The following is a 19,230-nucleotide window of genomic DNA, read 5'->3' as shown; positions in this document are numbered from 1 at the left end:
CAATCTACGTAAAATTTTGCATTTATGGCGAGTGGGCCTCCTAACAATAAAAAAAAATAATTGAAAAAAAAAAGTGAGATCTTGATAAGGCTTTTCTTGTATCCTATTTAGTCAAGTTAGCAATTCCATAGTTTTGAAATTGCATTATTGTCTATCCTTTGTACATTTTTCATATAATAACTTAAGAACAAATATATGAAACAAAGTTGGTAAATAAGATAATTAAGACAGAGCACGCAACCTAGGTCATGCTCGTGGCATTGGCCACAAATATGCTACTACATGCACACTAATTAGGGCAAAACAAGACAAGCAAATCATGACCATATAGGAAGCCATAACTACAGAGAGGATACTGGCCTTTCCCCATATATTTTACGCACTTTTTGAATGAATTACAGTCATGATGGGAATAGTCTTTTGTGAAGCATAAAGAAATCATTCACAGCCATGGAAGAAAGTCCACATTTGAGGGAGTGCATGAATTAATTAATTAATACGTCACTTATATTAGGCCATTTTCTTTTATCGAAATTGTGAAAATCATAATTATGATGTAATTCAAAAAAATTATATTAATTAATTTTAATTTATCTTCTCAAATCAACGCTAGATAAAAATAAAGCAGCTATCGTTTTTTATTTATGATTTTATTCTCATATCAATAGTTATTTTATGTTTTCGCTTTTATCTTCTTCCTGTAATCACATTTCTTATTTTATAATTGGTCGCTACTTTGTTAATAAAACATTAATTGAAACAAACAGAATTGACCTAGAAATTTAAGGTATTGAGTGTGTCTTAGTAGGATAAATGATGATATTAGATCTATGGTAGTTGTTAGAAAGAATAAATTTAGAATTTTTATCCAACTTGAATTTCTTTTAGAAAATATAGATTTTTTTTTTTTTAATAAAACACTTTTGCCAACCACAATCCTAATATTAGAGCCGCGTGGCCTCCACTGATTGCTCAAAACTGAATTTTTCACAAACTGAACATTCTACTTAAAAGCCCAAACTACAGACCCAGCCTACTAAAAGGCCCAAACTACCGACCCAGCCTACTAAAAGGCCCAAACTACCTACCCAAGTCGAATGCAAGTATCCACTTTCAGTTTCGGGTCGGTGCCGCTTTTCTAAATTCTAACAGCAAAATCAGAGACAAAAAGCAAACTGAAACAAAACTGGAGAAGGAAAGGGTTTAAGTATCTCAGGGTTTTAAACCTTTTCAACTCTCCAGCTACAACAAAAACTCATTTTGAACAGCGTCGACAATAACCATGGCGACGGCGTCTCATGCTCAGGCCGTCAAGTCACTCAATAAATCCCCTGGTGGCCGCCGCTTTGTTGTAATTTTTCTGTCTCTCTGTGGAAGCATGTTTATATTATTGAGCAATTGTATTATTCTGTTGTTCTATGCGTAGTTATCGATAAAGTAGGGCTTGAATTTTACGCCCTCTGTTTTTTTCTTAAAAAAATTTGCAAGGAGTTAATGTTTATGCAACTGCTCTTTGTATGTCTTTCCTGCAACGCACAGAAAAGAATGTGTATAATTTGAATTTATTATTAGTTTATAAGGGAGGGTATTTCAGATAATGCTTGGTATCGTTGAATGAATAATTGCTTGATATTTTATTTATATGGTATGCTGTTTTGTTTACTTTTCTCTATAATTGCTTGACTTGTTTTTTCCTTGTTTTCTTTCTCCTCCAGTTCAAGTCTTTGTCTCAGAGAATAGTAGAAATTGAAATTGATGTCTATAGAAGCCTTGATAAAGTCAAGTCTCAGCCATCTGAGGGGTCCTCCTTTTTCCGGGATTGCCTTGTAGAATGGAGGGTATGCTTTATCAGTATTATCTTTATTTTACTTGGTTTTTGGGAATCTTTTAGTTAGAGAAAGTGAAATTTAGTTATTTGACGAGCTATCTAATTTTAGAGTCATGAATGGCGATGAATTCTTTTCACTCAGCTTTTATCTACTTTATTCTTCTTCTTAATATAGTATTGCTTTATAGGAAATGGGGTTCTTTCTATCAAGATGATAATGCAAATTAGGTTTTGTTATTGGCTTTCATGTTTGATTAGCATGCTTTTGGTAATATTTTATTTCCAAAGAAAAACACTCAGTGGCATTGGACAATTAATTGATTTGTTTTAAATATATATAGACCTATTAATTCTGGATACTGGATCAATACAGGGCAGATTTGAAGTAGTCATGTTTCCATTTGGTGCGCTAAGTCTTGGACAATTCTAGGCTACTTAATATGTTTATACATATTTTTTTGATTAATTAAGGGCCGAAATTAAGACTGATGTAGAAATAACAATTCTGACCATAATTTTTGTAATAGAAGTACTAGAATTTGTTTATTAAAATTTATAGGAAGGTTGGAGATATTCTTATGACTCCAAAGGAAGGAATCTGCCCCTAGGTGGGTTCTAGAGCTTCCCCTACATAAGGGACTTAGCTTAGTACTGCAAAAACAATGTGGGCATTGCAAGCCTTCTAAGAGCAAGCCAGCTTCCCTCGCTTGTCAAAAGACTCGATTCTGAAGAGCTGACCAAACATGGGCACCTTTAAGCGGTAGGGGCTGCCAAGCTTGACTAATAGAATAGGGGTAGCAAAGTGTATGAATCCGAGGCCTTCCAAGTAGCAGGTTGAAGGAAGCAATAAATGTGAGAACCCAATTCATAAAGAAGAATTAAGGGCAAATCCTGTTCGGCTGTAAGGTCACCCAAGACAGACAACAACTTGATATGGTGTCAAGGAGTTAAAAACAAGGTGCTCGGCCCTACACTTGGATTCTTTAATCTTTAGTCCCTTCCAAAATACAGACTTCAAGTGAGAGTTAATAAACTGGGAGGAAGACAGTTGGGACGAATCAGTCTTTTTCACCAGATTGGTGCTATGGGTATTGAACCCATATATGTTATTGTAGGAAGAATAGTGTGATTGATGCTTTCTGCTTGGGTGGTCTGTTAGGACTTGGGTTTTAAAGGGCCAGATAATATTTTTTTTACTATATTTTGAGGTAATTGGTAACGAGGAATTACAAAATCCTGAATAGAAATATTGTGAGAGTCTGAAGAAATTAAATTATTAGCCGAAAGTCTTGGCCCTTACAATTGACTTGATTCTGGTACGATCCTAATTTTCATGTTTATCGGGACTTCAATTGGAAGGGGCTGGTGGGGGGCTTACTATCAGTATTCTTATTTTAGTGGCTGTCCTTTCTTGTCAAAATGCATGTTTATACTTCTTATCTACTTGGCGTAATCTGCTCTCCAATCTAGGATATCAATTAGAAACTGGTGGTTTATAGTCCATGTATACTCTCCTAGGCTGCTAATGCGAAGTACATAGGGTATCCATATAGGTTTGTAAGGTTATCCATATAGGTTTTTAAGTCTTAAAATGACATGAAACACCTGCTTGTGGTATATGCATTTATCCTTCTTCTTATTCTTTTTTTATGGTAAAAAAAATACAGGAATTGAATACAGCAGAGGACTTCATCTCGTTTTATGAGAAGATGATGCCCTTAGTGCAGACATTACCTTTAATTCTATTGCACAAAGAATCAATTTTCTCAGAACTTCTTTCTAGATTACAAATGAAAGCACGTTTATCTCTTGAGCCTATTCTCAGGTGTGCAACTCTTTGTCTTGCTGGATTCTTATCCTTTTCCTTGAGATTAACCTGCACTAATGCCTTGGTCATTTCTGCTTCTTTTTTTATTATTATTTGGATAATTAGTTTCTTCTAAGTTGATAATATGGAGTCGCAGTATCTTCTTTCTGAAGATAATTCCTGCTACTGTATGCACAGTTTCTAAATAGCTGGTTGTTCTATTTTGAACTACGATGACGTTTAATCTGCTTCAGGATTGAATGGACAAATGAATTTACAGATTTGGAAAGTAATTAATGAAAATATTGAGCTAAAATATGGTAAAGCAAGTCACAACGGCCAAGGCTTCTCAAAAAAAAAAAAAAGCAGCTGTGAAAGAGAGGAAGATGGAAGAACAAATTACTGAACTAGTGTAATATTAATCAGAGTTTTTTTTTCATGATATATGCAGTCGGCTTTTTAATTTCCAGCCATTACTTTAATTAGTTTACTTTAGGGAAAGAATAATGTATTGCTAGAGAAGCAAACGAGACAGTAAATCTACTTGTGGGTTGTGATACTGCCATGATATATTGACAGTCTATTTTAGATAAACTTGTGTTCCGATTAAGTTTAGATAAGACAGTTTCTTTGGCTTCTTTATTTTCATCTGATTTTTCAAGATAGTGCTCTCAGCTGTTACACTATGGGACTGGAAAATCATCTTTTGTTTTCTTATGTGGTTTTTCTTATTTGGTGGATATCTTTAGCCTCTTAATTGAGTTGTTCTTTAATGTTCTTCCTTTTTTACCCAAAAAAAAAAAAAAAAATATCCCTGATTGCAACTCATCCAGTTTGTTTTATTTATACAGGCTAATTGCAGCACTATCTAGAGATCTACTTGAAGATTTCATCTTGTGAGTTCACTATTTCCTGGTTGGCTGTCATTGATTTTTCTCATTTCTAAATATTTTATTATTATATCAATATCTGATACAGTATATGCATTTTCTGATGCTTACACACTATTGTGCGAGTATTGTCTTCTCGCTTTATATTTTGCTTTTGTGTAATGAAAAAAATAAAGGGCAGGCCTAGAATGTGTTATGGAAATAGTGAGAAAGATTTTGGCGACAAAAGATCTTTCTGATGCAGCCATAAACTGGGTGGAATGGGGGAAAGGAATCTACATACTTTGTCTTTGGGGCTTATGTATCCATACTTGGTCAAGTCCTAATCCTTCTACTCTACTTGAAGTCTCTCTATCTTTGTACCTTACCTATATTCCTTCTTAATACACCAGCGTCCACTGAATTAGAAGCTTGGCGCACCTGGCTTATTTTGGCTTTTAGTTGGCCGAAGGAGAAATTTGAAGTTCTGGATTGCTTCCTGCTTTTCTTGGGTGTTTTTAACTTGTTATGTTTCCCATCTATGAGTAGAGCAGCAGGCAGACAATTGATAGTGTATTTTGTGATTTTCCAGCTTTTTGCCTAAGATTGTGGATTCATTTTCCTTTCTTCTAGAAAATGGTGCTGACAGGGAGCCAGAGATTATCGAGCAGGTCTAACTATGATTTCTATGTTGTTAATCTGTTGATGGGATTCTGTATATGCACTCTGGCTTTATCTTTATATGAGCTGAAAACTTATCCTTGTTGCAGATTTTTACATCATGGTCTTATATTCTGATGTATTTGCAAAAGTATCTTGTGAAGGATGTTGTTCACGTGCTCAAGTAAGTACAATGTTTTGGTTTTAATTCACCAATTGTTTTATCACTAGAATTTTACCTATTAGATAGGTAAAATTCTAGAAATTAGGTTGTTATGGAATAATGGAATTGCTTGCTTATTTTACTTTTCCCAAATGGTGTAGTCCAGCGGGTGGGTGAGAAATAGGTTGTTCTGGAATAACAAAATTGCATTCTATTTCCTTACTTATTTACTCTTTGCAAAGGGTGACAGAAAAATTAAGGTACTACCCAAAGGTTTATGTACAAGAATTTATGGCAGCGGCAACATCATTCTTGCTGAGAAGTGCTCCCAATGAGCAACTGAAAAAAGGTATTGTCATGCTTTGATTTTTGAATACATGTTTCAATGTATTCACATTGGTTGCACTTGACAAGAAAACAGAAAAAAACCTATTCCGCTTGTTTATGTGGAGCATTCAATTGTGGTCCGTCATGCCACTGGTAGATAGAGAGCTTTATATGTTTTGGCATTAATTTCTTTGAAGCATGTGTTTTGTGATTGAAGTGGTATATTTATAAAGTTATTGAAGTTCGGTTAGTTTTGGCTGATCTCGAATACTTTAGAGTAATGTGGATCTGCAGTTTTGGAACACTAACATGCTTTTCTATAATGCAAATAGAACTTTTAACTTTTTCTTGCTTAGTGATGACATTGGTATGTCTATGTTCAGTTACTTTGATGATAATTTTTTTGGTTGCTTCTTGGATGACAGAAGGCCCTTTATAAATTTGTATATACTATACTTAAGGAAGTGCGTAAGTTCAAATTGTTATCAGTTACTATAGGAGATTTGAGTTGTCTGGGTGGAGGGAAGGGATAAATTCCTTCTGTTTTTTTTTTTTCTTTTGTCATGTGAGCACGGTCTCCTTACCTTTTTATCTAAGGTGCTTGTTAGTGCTTTCATGTCAAAGAAGATGCAGCATGGTAGTGTTAACATGACATCTGAAGCTCAGGGAACAGTATGTGTATGCGCATCTTCTCTTTTCAATAGGATATGAAATTATATTGAGAAGGTCCAATGCCCTATGGAGGAGAAGAATCCTTTTATGTACTTAAACAAATAACTATAAAATGAACATAGAACAGGCTTAACAAGAAAGATCAAGCCAATCTTCTTTTTATTTTTTGACTTGTTCTTATGTTCCTTTCTCAGTTATTTGTTGAGTGTATGGTTTATTCCTTTGTCTTTGGCTGGAAGAAAGGATTACTTGTTTATCTCTTTGGGCTTCAATGATGTTTTCGGTGACTTTATTTATTTCTTCTATAGTTTTTTCCTGGGTCATGTTGTGTCAAGTTTGAGTTTCTGCTCAAGTTAACAACGCATACCTATAATTGCAGGCATTAGAAAGATCATGTTTGAGGTTGTGAAAAAGCCATTACTTGTGCGAAAACCTGGAGTTAGTGGCTTGCTATATCATACCATGAGAGGAACCCCTTCAAGATTCCATTCAAGAGCAGATCGGGTATTGCAGCTATTGACAGAAAGTTCAATATTTACTATTGGTGATAAGTTTGACCAAGGCAAGCTCTTTCTCTTAGACATGCTTTAGTTCAATCTCATTTGCATACATTGTTTGCGCTTTCTGCTTAATCAATCATCCCCACTTCCATACTCTATCATATAAGTGCCATGTGTGCTTTTTTATTTTTTTATATTTCATGTATATCAGTGTAGAGTAGAAAAGCTTTTCTGAACAATGTTTTGAGTCGCTAATAAAAATCTTCTTGATAAATCTTGCTCTGTTTACTACTATACTTAATTTTTCAGGAAATCAAATGGCATTCTAGGATTTGAAAAGTCCACTCTGATGATGTGTGTGCAGAATTTGTTAAAAACTCAATCTCCTGCGTATGGGAATGACAACAATGAAATTATTTGACAGTTAACTCTCTTTTTTTAGGCGTGGACGTTATTATTGAAGTCATAACTTCTGCCTTTCAAAGAGAGTGTGAGGATATGGAACCAAAGGAATTAGCTATGTTGTGGAATTGTTTATATCAGAAAATAGAGAAGGCTCTAAATGATGACTACCGCCATCTAAGCTGCCTTCTATCACTGCTTATATCAACTGTCTCGATCCATGATGGGGCGAAGGTTTCTGGTGAGAAATCTTATTATTTTAGACTTCGCTTATATTATTCTCTTGAGATGTTGTTTATTCTGTTTGAACTATCATCAACATAAGAAAAAAAAAAAAAATATAAGAACCATGAGGGATCTATTTTCATTTCATTACCAACTTACACTACTTATATCTTGAGCAGATTACCAACCAATGATTGAACTAGTAAGGTCAATTGTTCAGAAGTTTGTTGTGTCATCTAGCATAGTGGTGGCAGAAGACAATTCTGAAGTTATTGATAAGGTTCTGCGGTTAATGCTGTGTATTCTTGATGGACTCAAGAGTTTCAATGATACATCTTCTATATCTTGCTGCTCATTCCACTGGGCTCCTGTGTTTGCACTAAGGAACTCGAGGTACTGCCTGAATTTGAACAGTTGGTTTTTTTGGTGTCTCTTTTATCTATTTTCTGCTCCTGTGTTCTGATATATGTAATGTTTTGGGTTTTAGTTGTTTGACTTTTATTAGGGAACTGCTGGCAAAGGACACTTGTATAGTACATGCATTCAGAGTTAATATTTTAAGGTAACCTTTATGCTTCAGTCTAGGGATGTGCAAATTTGAATTTTGGGCATGCAAGTTGCCAACATTTGTTACTGGATTTTCAGTGCGATGAATGATTTAATGGAAACTTCACAGAAGGAAGTTGTGTGCCTGCTTATGTCCTTCTGTGAGAGACTGCAAGAGGACCCTTTAGGCTCTGGCTTCTTAGATGGAACATCAGAAGAAGGGCTTTCAAGAATTCGTGGTTTTCTAAAGGGTACAATGTGCTCATGGGTTGGAATGATCAACAATATTACTCTCGGTAATCCATCATGTACTGTAATTAGCAAGGATGAGTTGGCTCTGCTATGGGGAGTCATCTGCTGCTATCCCTATATGATGGATATCCGAGAAAAGCCATCCTTGCTAATGGATTTCATAGATGCACTTGATGGCCTCTTGATGATTGGAGATGGTGAGATAATTTGTTCATTAATTGTGATTGTTTTCTTTTGCGTCTGTTGGTAAAGATGCTAATTAAGCGGGCTTGTTATTCTAAAGAGTTTTCCTTTGCTTTTGCTTGATTGTGAAAATTTATTTACTGTTCTTTCAGAAAGCATTGCTGGTGTTTCTAAACGTACTTGGCAAAGCCTGCTAGGAGCTGCTTTAAATTCCTATTTCAAATGTGGGAAAGAAGAATCTGGGCTTGAAGAGACAAGCAAAATTTTGTATCTTGCAAGAACATACAAATCATCCTCGCATATATTATCTGCTATTGCTGATTGTTTGGATTCCGTGCATGGGTAAGTCGATAACTCTTGATATTATGTATTTTACTCGTTATGGGCTTGTCATAAGTTTCTCTTGAGAAAAGATTTTTAAACTTTTGCTGTCATTAATGTAATAGGCCAACAATGGAGGCATATCGGAACCACATATCATATCATCCTGAGTTAGCAAGAAATAAGGCTGTGGATGCACTAGGCATATTTGCTAATAACTTGTGCAACTCAGACAAGGAAATTCGTGTTTCAACCCTAAGAATTCTGTGCCATTATCAATATCTAGACTCTGAAATATCTGCTGAAGATCGGCGTCCTGAGAAGAGAATGAAAACAGAAGTTGCTCAGACTCATCCTGCAGATATTTCTAGCATGGATGTATGTATATCTACAATGGGTCACCACTCCTATTATTTGATGTCTTCCTAATTAATTGACTTGAGATTTTTCTTTGAAAAACCAGGTTCTCCATCTCCTCCTCTCTATTGAGGCAACTCCTCTTTCAATTTCTACAAGCAGGAAAGTTATCCTATTAATCTCTAAAATGCAAATGGGCCTCTCTGCTGGAAGAATATCTAAAACTTACATACCTATTGTTTTGAGTGGAATAATAGGCATCTTCCACAACCGTTTCAGTTACCTGTGGAACCCGGCATCTGAGTGCCTTGCAGTTCTGATTGGGGAAAATGCGACACTTGTGTGGGACAAGTTTGTCCATTATTTTGAGAAATGTCTATCTGTATTTCAGTCATCCCATGATAAGCTTGATGGAGAAAATACTGAATTGCCTTACAAGTCCAATGGTACGTGAAGATCATTACCTTTTTTGAAGCTTTATTGATGGGTACTTGTCTTGGCTCCTTTGATGTCACATGAGATCCTTGGTTAGGGTGTTTCACTGGGCTTTCTAGGTTAATGTATGGAATTGAGTCTTCAGTTAGTTGTGTGAAAGGATAAAAAACACAAGGATATACAGGTTCTTGTATAAATCATTTGTGCCTGTTTTACTGTCAGCTTGGTCTCTCGCTCTCTTTTTCTTTCTTCTTTTTATATTGTGATTTCTTTTATATCTTAAGATTTAATATTTTCCCTTGGTGATTGAAAGGAAGGAAAAATGTTGGTAAATTACTCGCATGTTTGACTCCACTTGGGTTTTTGTGTTCAGAATTGATCGATCGTTTTAATTCTTTTGCTGTTCCTGAATCCGATAGCACGCCACATGCAACAGTTCTATCCTCATTGCTGCAGACTTTACAAAAAATTCCTTCTATAGCTGAGGCTCATTCTCGACAAATTGTACCGTTGTTCTTGAAGTATTTGGGCTACGAAAATGATGATCTTCACAGGTAGCTTCTTCTCGGGCTTTTCTTGCCAATAGGAACCTCCTCTTTTGTTTTTGGTTGTGCAAACATCATCTCCGCAAAGATTTGCCACTTGTTTCACCATTGATTCATGTTTTAGTTGTGGATTGTAGTGTGGGGTCATTCAATTCAGATTCTTGCAATGGCAAGGAGTGGAGGGGCGTCCTCAAAGAATGGTTGAACTTGTTCAGACTTATGCGGAACCCTAAGGCCTTTTACTGGAGTCAGTTCTTAAAAGATGTTTTGCTAATAAGGTTTGGCAATTGTTGGGGTATTTTTGTATAGTTATACCTTGATTTTTTATGTGTCAGTTGTTGCAGATCTACCAAAACCGCTTGTTTGATTTGTTTTGCTTGTTTTATCAGGCTTATGGATGAAAACGATGCTGAAATCCAGATGAGGGTTCTTGATTGTCTCTTAACCTGGAAAGATGACTTTTTGCTCCCATATGAGGGGCATCTGAGAAACTTGATCAGTTCAAAACATTTAAGAGAAGAACTAACAACATGGAGTTTGAGCAGAGAATCTCTTCTAATTGAAGAAAGCCACAGAGCTAATCTCTTACCTCTAATTATTTTTCTTCTAATACCAAAAGTTAGGAAACCAAAGACACTTGCCTCTCGTAAGGTATGCCAAGAGTGAAGTGTTCCATTGTTTTTACCTATTACTTTGATTTTGATACTCTTTTCTTTCACTTGAACTATTTGGCTGCAAAAAGTAGGGAGAATTTTCCTTTGAAGCGAAATTATAAAAAAAAAAAAACTAATGCATATTTAAATTTCTCCATAATGTTGTATGTAATGATTATCCTCGCTTCTTTTTTTAGCATACAAGTGCACATCATCGGAAGGCAGTTCTTCGGTTCATAGCTGAACTTGATGTCAATGAGATTTCTCTTTTCTTTGCTTTGTTAATAAAGCCCTTGCATATTATATCAAATGGAGCTAATTCTACCATGGGTATGTTTTGGAGCTTACCCAAAAATTCCACTGTTGAACTTCAACCACTAAATATCTTGAAGTACTTCACCTTGGAGAATATTATGGCGCTCTCCTGGAAGAAGAAATATGGGTTTCTGCATGTCATTGAAGATATTCTTGGAGTTTTTGATGAGTCACATATCAGACCTTTTCTAGATTTGTTAATGGGATGCGTAATTCGAATGCTAAAAAGTTGCACTTCAAGTCTTGATGTTGCAAAGGCCACTGGAACTGAAGGTCATTCATCTGTCAATGTTCAATTGCATAAAGATGACAGTGCTGCAGTGAATAAATCCCTGGTAATGTGGAATTATGCTGATATGAGCATTCATGATGCCAGAATTTTTATTTTAGTGCTGGTTCACAACCAGCAGTTTGTCTTGTAGCATTATACTATGGATAAATTATTTGTATTATTGGAATTTCTGCTGGTCAGAATAGAAATCTTCTTATTTTCTTGTTTGAATTAGTCCCATTATTTACCTGCAGTGAACTTGGTCATTGAAAAGCAATTTGAATGTCATACATGTGTCGTACTAGTCATTGTTTGCACTAACCTGGAATTATGACTTACGACTGTTTCTAATGAAATTTGTTCTTTCATTCAGACCAGCACAGCTCTGAAGCAGTTAAGGGATTTGAGGTCTTTGTGCCTGAAAATTGTTTCTGTTGTTCTCAACAAGTATGATGATCATGATTTTGGTTGCGATTTGTGGGACATGTTCTTCGCTTCAGTAAAATCTTTAGTTGATGGTTTCAAGCAGGAGGGTTGTAGTAGTGAGAAACCAAGTTCACTGTTCTCATGCTTTTTGGCTATGAGTAGCAGTCACCACCTTGTACCATTATTGTCTAGGGAAATGAATCTTGTTCCCGATATTTTCTCCATCCTGACTGTTACTACTGCCTCTGAGGCTATCAGGTCTTGTGTTCTTAAGTTCATTGACAACCTGTTGAATCTTGATGAAGAGTTGGATGAGGACAATAAAGTAAAAGATGTTCTACTTCCAAACCTTGATCAACTTATCAGCAGCTTGCACTGTTTCTTTCAGGGCAATAGAGCAACCAAGAGGTATTACTCTAGTAGTTCTTTTCAATTTGATGGGTGACTTCAATCTCCATGGCACTTGACATAGAACAGTTGATATCTGATGACTTAACGATGAAAACAAAAGAGATTATTGTTTGTCCAGAAAAAGAAAAAAAGAAAAAAAGAAAAATTTAAATTTATTAAGCATCCCAAAGGCAGTGTTTTTTGTTTTTAATATCTACACTTCCATCCTTATGTAATGTGCTGTGCTTTGATGTACATTTTGGATACTGCTATTAAAGCAGCTTTGCCCATTATAAGCTTAATTTATCAACTCCCCTTTATATCAGTTATACCGGGAAATTGGCCAAATATCCCGAGGAAATACACATTAGGATGTTCAAGATGTTGTCAAAGTACATCCGAGATCAATTGCAGTCGAACAAATTTTTGGATGTCCTGCTTCCATCGTTGGCTAAAAGATCCAAAGATTCTGGTGAGAATTATTTCAATCTTTGGTTTGCGTATTGTTCAAATTTCATCTTGGTATGTGATAGCTTATTATTCTTCTTTGCAGGCGCCTCTGTTGAATGCTTGCAAGTCATTCGAGACATTATACCAGTGTTAGGAAATGAGAGCACTGCAAAAATTCTTAATGCTATCTCTCCACTTCTAATTTCTGTTGAATTGGATACGCGGTTGAATATTTGTGGTCTGCTTGATGCTCTTGCTAAAATTGATCCTTCTGTACTCTTTGTGGTAATACTTGCTGCCCTTTTTATTTTCACATCGATAGTATTTGTTATTTGACTTCTGAATTTTATTGGAAGACAAGTTCAGTTGATGTTGGCTTCAATGCAGGCAAAACTTATCCGTGAATTGAATGCAACCTCTACAGTGGAAATGGGTGGCCTTGATTATGACACCATAGTCAATGCTTATGCAAAGATTGATGTTGAGTTATTCTATTGCCTTCAAGAAGATCATGCATTAGTTGTCTTGTCACATTGTGTGTATGATATGTCATCAGAAGAGTTAATCTTAAGGCACAGTGCTTATAGGTCATTGCTTACGTTTGTCGAATTCTCCGCCGTGATTCTTGGTGTAGAAGCTAAAAGTCATTCTGGGACACCTCAGGTGATTACAGCAAAGAGCAAATGTAGTTGGACAACAACATGCCTTCAACGTTTAATGAACAAGTTCTTTTTGAAACACATGGGGAATGCAATGAGGGAAGGAAGTTCAGTTAGAAAGGTATCAATTTCTTATGTTTGATGGAATTGCATGATATTTTTTGTCCCTTAATACAACTGAAGAGCTGGTTAAAATCACATAACTTTAGGTTTTGGTTTGAACTGAATTCTCTTTGTAATGCGGAAAAAGGGGGTTCGGTTTTGCAAAAGCTAAAACTAAACGCATTAGCCACCACTAAAAATATTGTCAAATTTGCAATTTGACATCTTAATTGGTTTTTAGGCTAAAAAATTTGACATGTAGTAATTGAAATGAGGAATAAAGAGATCATTAAAAGCAGAAGCAACTAATTTTTATTTTATGGAGAAGACTATTAAGATGTACCCAAAAAATAAAAAATAAAGATGGACAATTTTGCAGAGGGGAGTAAAAACTTCCTAATATGGGCATGGTCTTATAATTGGTTGGCATGGTTCCAGGAATGGATTGAGTTACTACGAGATATGGTGTTAAAACTTCCAGAAGTGGAGAATCTCAGTTACTTAAAGGCTCTGTGTTCTGCTGATGCCGAACAAGATTTTTTCAACAATATTATTCATTTGCAGGTAAAGTTTCCATCTTAATTTTTCTAGTCTTCATGCAAGTAAATATGTTATGATTTAAGGCAGTAAGTGTAGTTACTGCTGCAGTTCTCATTTTTGACGGTACTATGTGGAAATTATTTGTACTTGGTAATATGCATGGACACACTTTCCCTGTTTCTTTTTGTACGAGACTCTTAAATGTTTTTTGTCTGCAGAAACATAGGAGGGCAAAGGCACTTTCACGCTTTAGTAATGTTATCAATAAAAGTAACATGTCAGAGGTAATTTTTTCCCTACTGTTATCAGTAAAAAATGCAACCTACTCTATAAGGCAAATCAAACTCACTAATTCTATTGATTTCCAGGGCATCATGAATAAAGTGTTTGTTCCACTCTTTTTCAAAATGTTATTAGATGTACAAGGTGGAAAGGGAGAAAATATTAAATCTGCATGCCTTGAAGCTCTTGCTTCAATTGCCTCTCAGATGAAGTGGAAATCATATTACGCATTATTGACTCGATGCTTTCATGAGATGAAGATGAATTTGGATAAGCAGAAGGTTTTATTGCGGCTGGTTTGCTCAATGTTGGACCAGTTCCATTTTTCACAAAATTCTTCCTGTGAATTTGGCACTGATATCATGGAGACAGGTTCTTTAGCTACATTGCGCAAATGTGATAGTAATTCTGTTGTAGCTGCCGAGATACAGGCATGCCTTCATAAAACTGTGCTTCCAATGATGCAAAAGTTACTGGATTTCGATTCTGATAAGGTCAATGTTAATGTCAATGTGGCTGTTCTGAAAGTGTTGAAGTTGCTTCCTGGAGACATAATGGACTCGCAACTTCCAAGTATCATTCATCGCATTGCAAACCATTTAAAGAATCGGATGGAAAGCATCCGTGATGAAGCTAGGCTTGCTTTGGCTGCTTGTTTAAAGGAGCTTGGGCTGGAATATTTGAAGTTTATAGTCGGGGCCTTGAGAGCTACCTTGAAGCGAGGATATGAGCTTCATGTGTTGGGGTATACTCTGAACTTTATTTTGTCAAAATTTCTTTCATCTCCCATCTGTGGGAAATTGGATTATTGTTTGGAAGATCTCCTTTCTGTGGTAGAGAATGATATTCTTGGGGATGTTGGCGAGGAGAAAGATGTAGAAAAGATTGCTTCTAAAATGAAAGAAACTAGGAAGCTGAAGTCTTTTGATACATTGAAAATAATTGCACAAAGCATAACATTTAAAAGTCATGGCTTGAAACTTCTGTCACCTATTAAATCTTATATGCAGAAGCATCTGACACCAAAAGTGAAAGCCAAATTGGAAACTATGTTAAATCAGATAGCGGCTGGTATTGAATGTAATCCATCTGTTGATCAGACAAATCTATTTATTTTTATTTATGGGTTTGTTGAAGATGGAGTCATTGAAGAAATTGGTCAGGGGGAGAATCCTTCTGGTACAGAGTTGATACCCTACTCTAGACATAATGTGCTTAAGAAAACAGTTTCTTCAACCCAAGTTGTTGGAACTAAATCAGGGTGCTCACATCTTATTACTGTGTTTGCTCTTGACTTATTCCACAACCGAATGAAGAGTGTGAAACTGGCTAAAGAAAATGCAGAACTTCTGTCAATGTTGGATCCCTTTGTTAAACTGTTTGGCAGCTGCTTGAGTTCTAGATATGAAGATATATTATCTTCATCCCTTAGATGCCTTACTCCACTGCTAAGGCTACCTCTACCATCACTTGTGTCACAGGCTGATAAAATAAAGGTGACATTATTAGATATTGCTCAGAGTTCTGTTAATGCCAACAATTCGCTGATGCAATCATGTCTAAAAATGTTAACTGTGCTCCTGCGAAGTACTAAAATCACCCTTTCATCTGATCAACTGCGTCTACTAATTCAGTTTCCGTTGTTTGTTGATCTTGAGAGCAATCCCTCTTTCATTACCCTCGCACTTCTAAAAGCAGTAGTTAGTCGCAAGCTGGTTGTTCCTGAGATATATGATGTTATGATTCGGATTGCAGAACTAATAGTTAGAAGCCAAGTGGATTCAATTCGTAAGAAATGCAGTCAGATTTCGTTGCAATTCTTACTTGATTATCATCTTTCAGAAACATACTTGCAACAACATTTAGATTTTCTGCTGAAGAACTTAAGGTATGAACATGTTCTTTTTCATCCCTATTTTCTCTTTCTTTTCTCTCACTGATGCACTGAATTGCTGTGCAGTTATGAGTATTCAACTGGGAGAGAAGCAGTGCTGGAAATGCTTCATGCCATAATAATCAAATTTCCCAGAAACTTTCTGGATAAACATGCACAAACAATATTTATCCATTTGGTGCAGTGCTTGGTGAATGACAATGATAGTAAAGTCCGTGCAATGGCTGCTACAGTTATAAAGCTTCTGATTGGACGAGTAAGTCCGCATTTACTGGATTCCATGCTCGATTTTAGTCTGTCCTGGTATGTGGATGAGAAGCGGCGATTGCAGAGTACTGGTGCACAGGTAAATTCTCTGAAACATGTGATAAATCATAGATGTAAATGTTGAATATAATATGCATAACTTGAATGGATTTCAAGAATTCTACCAATTTCGGACCTGCACATTACTACAAATGTTTAAAAAGAATTAGGGTATGCTGTATAAGTGTGATCTTAGAGACAATTAGATGTTCCCTCTAAGAGGCGCATTTCTGACTTCTACCCTTCAAGTTGTAATCTTCGTTTTACATGAAGATTATAGATATAAAACAGCCAGTCCGCCTTCATGATATGATGATCTAATACACAAGGGATTTAAGGAGGATGCATTGATATTATGATTATTATGTTTTAATATTTGTCTTGGTATGTTTCAAGTTTTAATGGTTTCCAATTTTATATGTGCAGGCCTTGGGACTACTAGTCGAGGTCATGACTAAAAGCTTTCAAAAGCATATCAGCAGTATATTGCCTGTCAGTAGAACTATTTTGCAGGCTTCAGCTCATGTTGTTGCTGATAGACCATCACTAGATCTTTCTGTTGAAGTTGTTCCTCTATGGAAAGAAGCTTATTTTTCGTTAGTTTTGCTGGAGAAGATTCTGCATCATTTTCAACACCTCAGCTTCAAAAGGGATCTTGAGGTATGGGTAATCCAACTTCTACCAGAAGTAGAACGTGCATTTGTATTTAGTTACATGCATTTCTATAGTCGACTATGAGCTTATTTATCATACATTAGTGAAGGTAAATGGGAGTCTTTTTTTGGGAAATGGTGGTGGGTGTCCCTTGACTCCCTTCCCTCAGGTTTGTACTTATCTTTCCCTTTTCTTTTTCCTCATCATCTGTTTTTCACAGGATATATGGGAAGCAGTAAGCGAGTTGCTCTTACATCCACATCCATGGTTGCGCAACATATCAAGTCGCCTTGTGGCCTTTTACTTTGCTACTGCAACTAAGACCAGTAGGGAAAATCATGAAAAACCGTTGGGACATTTTCTCCTTATGAGGCCACATAGGCTTTTTATAATAGCTGCTTCCCTCTGCTATCAGCTAAAAACACAAGTCATTGATGATGCTGCTGAAAACCTGATTACACAGAATCTCGTTTTTACAGTTTGTGCCATCCATTCTTTGATGGGAAAAGCAGAATGTCCAGAACCTTATGTCTTCTGGACGGGTCTTGAACCACATGAACAGGGGCTATTTCTGAAAGCTTTTCAGTTGCTAGAGTCGAGAAAAGGAAAACATGTGTTTTTAAATGTCGTCTCTGGTGTACGTGATCAAGATGACAAAGACCAGCCTGAGAATCTCCAGTATCTGCTCGTCTCTAATTTAATCAAGGAGATGGGGAAAATTGCTCTTCAAATGGAGGCTATTCAGGTTGGTTAGAATGGTTGTTGCATCTGACTTATAAGCTAATACTTCTATTTTTGTGACTGTTCTTTCTTTCACCTTTCCTTTTTATGACGTGGGATTGGAGGGAATTTCTTTTTCCAGCTCATATAGCTAGTCATAATATGTTGAATACTTGCATGCAGATGAGAATCATTTTTAATAGTTTTGGAAAGATTTCTTTGCAAATCAAGGACGATGGATTGCAGCGTTATGCATTTGACATGGTGCTGCCCTTCTATAAAGTTTGCGAAGGATTTGCTGGGAAAGTCATCTCTGGTCAGTTTGTGTTCTTCTTTGTTGTGTTATTCCTTTTCTAATCAGGGAGATGAATTATTTTTGATATGTTTCATCTAAATCTTTTTGGCTTAGTTGATTTGACACCTTGAGAATTATATGAATTGTTACACAAAATTCATTCTACCTCATGTAAATTGGTGTACTTCTGTCGTCTCTCTCTGTTTTATTCCTCTTCTCCACATTATTACCTTGCATCTTTATTTGTTTGGTTGATATAAGTGTTAGAAATTTATAGCTGACATAAGCAATCATCTCAAGTAACTGGACTTTAGCCACAACAGGCGTCAGGAAGATGCATCCTCATAGACGTTTAGGCTGATTCAGTCAGTCATCATCATTATTTTTAACTGTAGCAATCATTCTTTTTCTATTTGCACTTTAAGAGTTGAAGTTTGAAATCAACTTTATAATTCAAAATCCCATTTCATTGTCACTGGTTTCTGTTGCATCATTCATTGGATGTTTTATGTATTTAATATATAAATCTGGTCATGTATATCCTATTTATTTCTTTCCTTTCTGCACCTTCTCACATACCATGTTCTACTAACGTTGAACTGGTTGGCAAATCTTTCAGATGACTTGAAGCAGCTAGCTCAAGAAGTTTGTGAGAGTATGCGGAACACTTTAGGCATCCAAAATTTTGTACAGGTTTACAGCGAGATAAGAAAGAGTATTAAGGTGAAGAGAGACAAGCGGAAAAAAGAGGAAAAGGTCATGGCCGTCGTCAACCCTATGCGAAATGCCAAGAGGAAGCTACGGAATGCAGCGAAACATCGTGCCCACAAGAAAAGGAAGATAATGACCATGAAAATGGGAAGATGGAGGCGTTGAGAATTGAAAAATTTTATCGCTTCCATGGACTAGCAATTGAGTATCTGGTTTTCTCCTGCATTTTGCCTCCTCACTGTACTATCAATCAACTCTAGGGTGTCAGGTTTTAGCCAACCCTTCTTTGTATAGCAAAACATTTTATAACTGTTTTTGAGCTATTCTTTTAGTAACAGGATCACCTCTCCAAATGCAAATTTTGCAATTTTTATAGCCCAGCCCTTGTTTATATTTGTGTCATTTTTCACCCCTTGACCTTTCAAAAGAGTTCCATGACTCGTGTATTATAAAAATGGGGACAAATTACA

At 36.1% G+C, this 19,230-nt stretch overlaps 1 protein-coding gene across 1 annotated transcript; it reads left to right on the top strand.

Moving 5' to 3' along the window:
- Positions 1–1,129: 1,129 nt before the first annotated feature.
- On the top strand, positions 1,130–19,135 carry LOC8285031 (small subunit processome component 20 homolog). Its single transcript, XM_015718584.3, has 31 exons — positions 1,130–1,351; positions 1,716–1,838; positions 3,496–3,653; positions 4,487–4,531; positions 5,097–5,175; positions 5,275–5,348; positions 5,570–5,676; positions 6,706–6,888; positions 7,269–7,469; positions 7,633–7,846; positions 7,941–8,015; positions 8,099–8,448; positions 8,587–8,776; positions 8,881–9,133; positions 9,219–9,558; positions 9,921–10,101; positions 10,230–10,370; positions 10,482–10,743; positions 10,943–11,395; positions 11,705–12,165; positions 12,474–12,619; positions 12,701–12,882; positions 12,985–13,377; positions 13,797–13,922; positions 14,117–14,182; positions 14,267–16,068; positions 16,141–16,420; positions 16,807–17,040; positions 17,255–17,779; positions 17,938–18,070; positions 18,669–19,135. The coding sequence occupies exons 1-31, from the start codon at positions 1,283–1,285 to the stop codon at positions 18,923–18,925; spliced, it is 8,103 nt and encodes a 2,700-aa protein (XP_015574070.2). The 5' UTR covers positions 1,130–1,282; the 3' UTR covers positions 18,926–19,135.
- Positions 19,136–19,230: the final 95 nt, after the last annotated feature.

The sequence above is a fragment of the Ricinus communis genome, chromosome 9, assembly GCF_019578655.1.
Source record: "Ricinus communis isolate WT05 ecotype wild-type chromosome 9, ASM1957865v1, whole genome shotgun sequence".
NCBI classification, from domain to species: Eukaryota; Viridiplantae; Streptophyta; class Magnoliopsida; order Malpighiales; family Euphorbiaceae; genus Ricinus; species Ricinus communis.
The sequence above is the reverse complement of the archived record's forward strand: the minus strand, read 5'-3'. Positions and strand labels throughout refer to the sequence as shown.

Coding starts and splice junctions, on each gene's coding strand:
- LOC8285031 (XM_015718584.3), top strand. CDS start 1,283: ATGGCGACGGCGTCTCATGCTCAGGCCGTCAAGTCACTCAATAAATCC. Junction 3,654..4,486: donor TCTCTTGAGCCTATTCTCAG/GTGTGCAACTCT, acceptor TTATTTATACAG/GCTAATTGCAGCACTATCTA. Junction 11,396..11,704: donor CTGCAGTGAATAAATCCCTG/GTAATGTGGAAT, acceptor TCTTTCATTCAG/ACCAGCACAGCTCTGAAGCA.